Below are 7,799 nucleotides of genomic sequence, written 5' to 3'. Positions count from 1 at the left end.
CACTGGGTTGACAACCAGTGCTGCCGCACATTGGCCAACCCGGACTATCTGCATTGTGTCCCACCACCCACCACCCACCAGCCCCTCTTCTATATACGCTACCGTTACTGTTCATCATATATGCATAGTCACTTTAACCATATCTACATGTACATACCACCTCAATCAGCATGACTAACTGTAGCCTCTCTACTGTATATAGCCTCTCTACTGTATATAGCCTCTACTGTATGTAGCCTCTCTACTGTATGTAGCCTCTCTACTGTATATAGCCTCTCTACTGTATATAGCCTCTCTACTGTATGTAGCCTCTCTACTGTATATAGCCTCTCTACTGTATATAGCCTCTCTACTGTATGTAGCCTCTCTACTGTATGTAGCCTCTCTACTTTTATAGCCTCTCTACTGTATATAGCCTCTCTACTGTATATAGCCTCTCTACTGTATATAGTCTCTCTACTGTATGTAGCCTCTCTCACTGTATATAGCCCTCTACTGTATATAGCCTCTACTGTATGTAGCCCTCTCTACTGTATGTAGCCTCTCTACTGTATATAGCCTCTCTACTGTATATAGCCTCTTACTGTATGTAGCCTCTACTGTCATATAGCCTCTCTACTGTATAGAGCCTCTACTGTATATAGCCTCTTTACTGTATGTAGCCTCTCTACTGTATGTAGCCTCTCTACTAGTTCTCTACTGTATATAGCCTCTCTACTGTATATAGCCTCTCTACTGTATATAGCCCCTCTACTGTATGTAGCCCCTCTACTGTATATAGCCTCTCCACTGTATATAGCCTCTACTGTATGTAGCCTCTCTACTGTATGTAGCCTCTACTGTATATAGCCTCTCTACTGTATATAGCCTCTCTACTGTATGTAGCCTCTCTACTGTATATAGCCTCTCTACTGTATAGAGCCTCTCTACTGTATATAGCCTCTTTACTGTATGTAGCCTCTCTACTTTTATAGCCTCTCTACTGTATATAGCCTCTCTACTGTATATAGTCTCTCTACTGTATATAGCCTCTCTACTGTATATAGTCTCTCTACTGTATGTAGCCTCTCTACTGTATATAGCCTCTGTACTGTATATAGCCTCTCTTCTGTATATAGCCTCTCTACTGTATAGAGCCTCTCTACTGTATGTAGCCTCTCTACTGTATATAGCCTCTCTACTGTATATAGCCTCTCTACTGTATATAGCCTCTCTACTGTATGTAGCCTCTCTACTGTATGTAGCCTCTCTACTGTATGTAGCCTCTCTACTGTATATAGCCTCTCTTCTGTTTATAGCCTCTCTACTGTATATAGCCTCTGTACTGTATGTAGCCTCTACTGTATATAGCCTCTCTACTGTATATAGCCTCTCTACTGTATATAGCCTCACTACTGTATATAGCCTCTCTACTGTATATTGCCTCTCTACTGTATATAGCCTCTCTACTGTATGTAGCCTCTAATGTATATAGCCTCTGTACTGTATATAGCTTCTCTACTGTATATCGCCTCTACTGTATATAGCCTCTCTACTGTATGTAGCCTCTCTACTGTTTTTCACTGTCTTTTTACTGTTGTTTTTATTTCTTTACTTGCTTATTGTTCACTTTAATTTGATTTGATCATTCTCTTACGGTAAGCATGGCGCCTATAACACTAGGATTGTGTGTTCAAACCCGGGCACCCACACGTAGAATGCTATTTTTAATACGACATCATTCAGAATACCGTCATATTTTAAAGGGGAAGTCTGGCTAAACACTGTATATTATTATTAAAACGACGTCATTCAGAATACCGTCATAGTTTAAAGGGAAGTCCAGCAAACGCTGTATATTATTATTAAACGACGTCATTCAGAATACCGTCATAGTTTAAAGGGAAGTCAAGCGTTTTAAATAGATAATAAAACCCTTTATCTTTCTTTTACCCCCCCTTCTCCTGCAGTCCACCACCGGCGTTTCCTGTTCCCCAGCAGTCTCTGAGGCACCACCTCTTCATCCTGTTCAGCCAATGGGCTGGCCCCTTCAGCGTGATGTTCACGCCCTCGACCGCTACAGCGACCGCAACCACCAGATCACCAGATACCAATACTGTTCTCTGAAGGTACACACACACACACACACACACACACACACACACACACACACACACACACACACACACACACACACACACACACACACACACACACACACACACACACACACACACACACACACAGATACCAGTACTGTTCTCTGGAGGTACACACACACAAACATACACACACACACACACACACCAGATACCAGTATTGTTCTCTGAAGGTACGGTACACACACACACACACACACACACACACACACACACACACACACACACACACACACACACACACACACACACACACACACACACACACACACACACACACCAGATACCAGTACTGTCCTCTGAAGGTACACACACACGCACACAAACACACACATACACACACACACACAAGGAAACATGGATGTACAGTATGCATATACATAAATAAATATTCCATGGATTCTCCCCTAGGCGATGTCAGCGGTGCTGTGTTGTGGTCCAGTGTTTGACAACGTGGGTCTCTACTGACGGATATCTCTACAAATGGCTGGACAACATCCTGGCCTGCCACGACATACGGGTATGTCACCTATATGAAAGGTTATGTCACCTCTATGAAGTGTTACGTCACCTCTATGAAGTGTTACCTCACCTCTATGAAGTGTTACGTCTATGAAGTGTTATGTCAGCTCTATGAAGTGTTATGTCACCTCTATGAAGTGTTACGTCACCTCTATGAAGTGTTACGTCACCTCTATGAAGTGTTACGTCACCACTATGAAGTGTTACGTCTATGAAGTGTTACGTCACCCCTATGAAGTGTTACGTCACCACTATGAAGTGTTACGTCACCACTATGAAGTGTGACGTCTCCTATATGAAGTGTTACGTCTATGAAGTGTTACGTCACCTCTATGAAGTGTGACGTCACCTCTATGAAGTGTGACGTCTCCTATATGAAGTGTTACGTCTATGAAGTGTTACGTCACCTCTATGAAGTGTTACGTCACCTCTATGAAGTGTTACTTCACCTCTATGAAGTGTTACTTCACCTCTATGAAGTGTTACCTCACTTCTATGAAGTGTTACGTTATGTCTATGAAGTGTTACGTCACCTCTATGAAGTGTTACGTCACCTCTATGAAGTGTTACATCACCTCTATGAAGTGTTACTTCACCTCTATGAAGTGTGACGTCTCCTATATGAAGTGTTACGTCTATGAAGTGTTACGTTACATCTATGAAGTGTTATGTCACCTCTATGAAGTGTTACTTCACCTCTATGAAGTGTTACATCACGTCTATGAAGTGTTACCGCTATGAAGTGTTACCTCACCTCTATGAAGTGTTATGTCACCCCTATGAAGTGTTATGTCACCTCTATGAAGTGTTACATCACCCCTGTGAAGTGTTACCTCACCTCTATGAAATGTTACGTCAACTCTATGAAGTGTTACGTTACGTCTATGAAGTGTTACGTCACCTCTATGAAGTGTTACGTCACCTCTATGAAGTGTTACATCACCTCTATGAAGTGTTACTTCACCTCTATGAAGTGTTACATCTATGAAGTGTTACGTCACCTCTATGAAGTGTTACTTCACCTCTATGAAGTGTTACGTCACGTCTATGAAGTGTTACCACTATGAAGTGTTACGTCACCTCTATGAAGTGTTACATCACCTCTATGAAGTGTTACTTCACCTCTATGAAGTGTTACGTCACGTCTATGAAGTGTTACCGCTATGAAGTGTTATGTCACCCCTATGAAGTGTTATGTCACCTCTAGAAGTGTTACATCACCCCTGTGAAGTGTTACCTCACCTCTATGAAATGTTACGTCACCTCTATGAAGTGTTACGTCACCTCTATGAAGTGTTACATCTATGAAGTGTTACGTCACCCTTTGAAGGGTTACCTTATGAACCTCTATGACTGGTTCTAACCTCTAACCCTAGACGTTACAGTATATGCTGCAACCAACCTCTACATGTGTCGCTGAGGTATTGGAAAGTCTGCCCATTTGGTCAAAATGTCATCACTCTCTAGTTTAGGTCTGTAGGGCTTCTCTGACTGTATCTGTGGGATATGCTCTCTTATTGACTGACCTTTCCATCCCTCGTCTCTGATTGGCTGTGTTTGTTCTTCCTTCTCATTGGCTAACATTTCCTCCCTTGTCTCTCTGATGATCTGCGTTCTGCTCCCAGGTGCACCGTCTGGGCTGTGAGGTGGTGATTCTGCTGTTAGAGCTGAACCCAGATCAGGTGAACCTGTTTAACTGGGCTGTAGACCGCTGCTTCACTGGCTCCTACCAACTGGCCTCCTAGGATGCTTCAAGGCCATCGCTACTGTCTGTGGCAGCAGGTCGGGATATGCACTGTGTGGCGGTGTGTGTGTGTGTGTGTGTGTGTGTGTGTGCGTGTGTGTGTGTGTGTGTGTGTGTGTGTGTGTGTGTGTGTGTGTGTGTGTGTGTGTGTGTGTGTGTGTGTGTGTGTGTGTGTGTGTGTGTGTGTGTGTGTGCGTGCGTGTGTGTGTGTGCGTGTGCGTGTGTGTGTGAAAGCGTGTGCTAGAATGTCGTTTCTCAATGTACCCATTCAACACCAACAGTGTATCATTGTTGTTGGTGTCAGGAACTACCCATGTGACATTGTGACTCTGTTGAACCTGGTGCTCTTCAAGTCTTCAGACACCAGCAGAGATATACGAGATCTCCATGCAGCTGATGGTGTAGGACACACACACAGTCTTGTATTGCTACCCTTGTGGGGACCAAATAATTGATTCCCATCCAAAATCCTATTTTCCCTAAATCTAACCTCAACCTTAACCTAACCATAACTCTAAATTTAACCCTAAGCCTAACCTTAGCCCCTAACCCTAAAACTAAACTTGACCGTAACCCCTAACCCCAACCTTATTTATAGCTCTAATCCTAGTTGTGACCCTAAACCTAACCCCCCAAAGCCTAAAATATCATGTTTCCTCGTAGGGACGAGCTTCTAAATGTCCCCACTTGTCCCAATGTTCCTTGTTTTACTATCCTTGTGAGGACTTCCTAGTAGTTAACAAAAATACACACATGTATTATACAGTACAATACAGTACACATGTATTTTACAGTACCATACAGCACATGTATTTACAGTGTACACATTATTACAGTACACATGTATTACAGTACACATTGTATTATACAGTACTACATGTATTTTACAGCACTATACCAGCACACATGTATTTTTACAGCACCATACAGTACACTATACAGTACACATGTATTATACAGCACTATACAGTACAGCATTATACAGTACTATACAGTACACATGTATTACAGTAATACAGTACACATATATACATTATACAGTACTATACAGTACACGTAAGCATTATACAGTACATGTATTTTACATACTATACCAGTACACATGTATTATACAGTAACTATACAGTACACATGTATTTATACAGCACTATACAGTACACATGTATTATACAGTACATGTATTTTACAGCACTGTACAGTACATGTATTATACAGTACTATACAGTACACATGTATTATACAGTACTATACAGTACACATGTATTATACAGTACTATACAGTACACATGTATACAGTACACATGTATTTTACAGTATACAGTACATGTATTATACTGTTTTCTTTATACAGTACACATGTATTATACAGTACTATACAGTACACATGTATTATACAGTACTATACAGTACATGTATTATACAGTACTATACAGTATGTATATACAGTACTATACAGTACACATATGTATTATACAGTACTGTATACACATGTACACTATACAGTATTATTACAGTACTATACAGTACACATGTACACATGTATTATACAGTACTATACAGTACATGTATTATACAGTACTGTGTATTTGTTTGATTGACATATTCTGGAAGCCAATCTATGTGTGTGTGTTAGGTGTGTGTATCTGATGTGTGTGTGTTAGGTGTGTGTATCTGATGTGTGTGTGCTAGGTGTGTGTATCTGATGTGTGTGTGTGTGTGTGTGTGTGTGTGTGTGTGTGTGTGTGTGTGTGTGTGTGTGTGTGTGTGTGTGTGTGTGTGTGTGTGTGTGTGTGTGTGTGTGTGTGTGTGTGTGTGTGTGTGTTATGTGTGTATCTGATGTGTGTGTGTGTGTGTGTGTGTGTGTGTGTGTGTGTGTGTGTGTGTGTGTGTGTGTGTGTGTGTGTGTGTGTGTGTGTGTGTGTGTGTGTGTGTGTGTGTGTGTGTGTGTGTGTGTGTGTGTGTGTGTATCTGATGTGTGTGTGTTAGGTGTGTGTATCTGATGTGTGTGTGTGTGTGTTAGGTGTGTATCCGATGTGTGTGTGTTAGGTGTGTGTGTTTCCGATGTGTGTGTATCTAATGTGTGTGTGTGTTAGGTGTGTGTATCTGATGTGTGTGTGTTAGGTGTGTGTATCTGATGTGTGTGTGTGTGTGTGTGTGTGTGTGTGTGTGTGTGTGTGTGTGTGTGTGTGTGTGTGTGTGTGTGTGTGTGTGTGTGTGTGTGTGTGTGTGTGTGTGTGTGTGTGTGTGTGTGTGTGTGTGTGTTAGGTGTGTGTATCTGATGTGTGTGTGTGTATCTGATGTGTGTGTGTGTGTGTGTTAGGTGTGTGTATCACAGTGTGTGCAGCTGCATTTGTGTATCTGATGTGTGTGTGTTAGAGTGTGTGTTAGGTGTGTTTCAGGTTCTGGAAGCCAAGCTGTGTGTGTACTCTAAGCGCATGGTGGAGCAGAAGCCTGGTAACATTCTGTATGGGACCCATGGACCTCTACCTCCTCTCTACAGCGTCTCTCTGTCCTCACTCTCTACACAGCTGGCCTCCATGTACCCCGAGCTCACTCTGCCTCTCTTCTCAGGTTACTACATATGTGTGTGTGTGTGTGTGTGTGTGTGTGTGTGTGTGTGTGTGTGTGTGTGTGTGTGTGTGTGTGTGTGTGTGTGTGTGTGTGTGTGTGTGTGTGTGTGTGTGTGTGTGTGTGTGTGTGTGTGTGTGTGTGTGTCTGTGTGTCTGTGTGTGAACGTGTTTAACCAGAAGTCCCCACTAGAATAGTAAACAAATACAATTTTGACCAACTGGGGACATTTTGTTAGTCAGTCACGAGGTCAAATGCTGTTTCTAGGGGGTTTAGGGTTCAGGTTAGAATTAGTGTTAGGGTTATAATTAAGGTTAGGATTAGTGTTAGGGTTAGAATTAAGGTTAGAATTAGTGTTAGGGTTAGAATTAAGGTTAGGATTAGTGTTAGGGTTAGAATTAAGGTTAGAATTAGTGTTAGGGTTAGAATTAAGGTTAGAATTAGTGTTAGTGTTAGAATTAAGGTTAGGATTAGTGTTAGGGTTAGAATTAAGGTTAGAATTAGTGTTAGGGTTAGAATTAAGGTTAGAATTAGTGTTAGGGTTAGAATTAAGGTTAGGATTAGTGTTCGGGTTAGAATTAAGGTTAGGATTACTGTTAGGGTTAGAATTAAGGTTAGAATTAGTGTTAGGGTTAGAATTAAGGTTAGGATTAGTGTTAGGGTTAGAATTACGTTAAGGGTTATGGTTAGGAGCAATGGTTAAATTTCGGGTTAAGTTTAGGTTTTTGGATTAAGGCTAGGGCAAGGGTAAGAATACGGGTTAGGTTTAGGGCTAGGGAAAATAGGATTTTGAATGGGACTGAATTGTGTGTCCCCACAAGGTTAGC

General features: G+C 41.7%; 1 protein-coding gene across 1 annotated transcript in view; it reads left to right on the top strand.

Moving 5' to 3' along the window:
* Window positions 1-6,801: 6,801 nt before the first annotated feature.
* The window catches only part of LOC124029892 (protein furry homolog), a gene marked incomplete at its 3' end in the record, with an annotated part of 3,289 nt that continues 2,291 nt past the window's right edge, over window positions 6,802-7,799 (top strand). The window contains exon 1 of the mRNA XM_046341446.1: window positions 6,802-6,975. Within this exon, the coding sequence (XP_046197402.1) occupies window positions 6,840-6,975 (136 nt within the window). The remainder of the gene's footprint in view (window positions 6,976-7,799) is intronic.

This window comes from Oncorhynchus gorbuscha, unplaced genomic scaffold (genome assembly GCF_021184085.1).
Source record: "Oncorhynchus gorbuscha isolate QuinsamMale2020 ecotype Even-year unplaced genomic scaffold, OgorEven_v1.0 Un_scaffold_8066, whole genome shotgun sequence".
NCBI lineage: Eukaryota > Metazoa > Chordata > Actinopteri > Salmoniformes > Salmonidae > Oncorhynchus > Oncorhynchus gorbuscha.
Note: the sequence above shows the minus strand (reverse complement) of the source record. Positions and strands in the feature narration are given on the sequence as shown.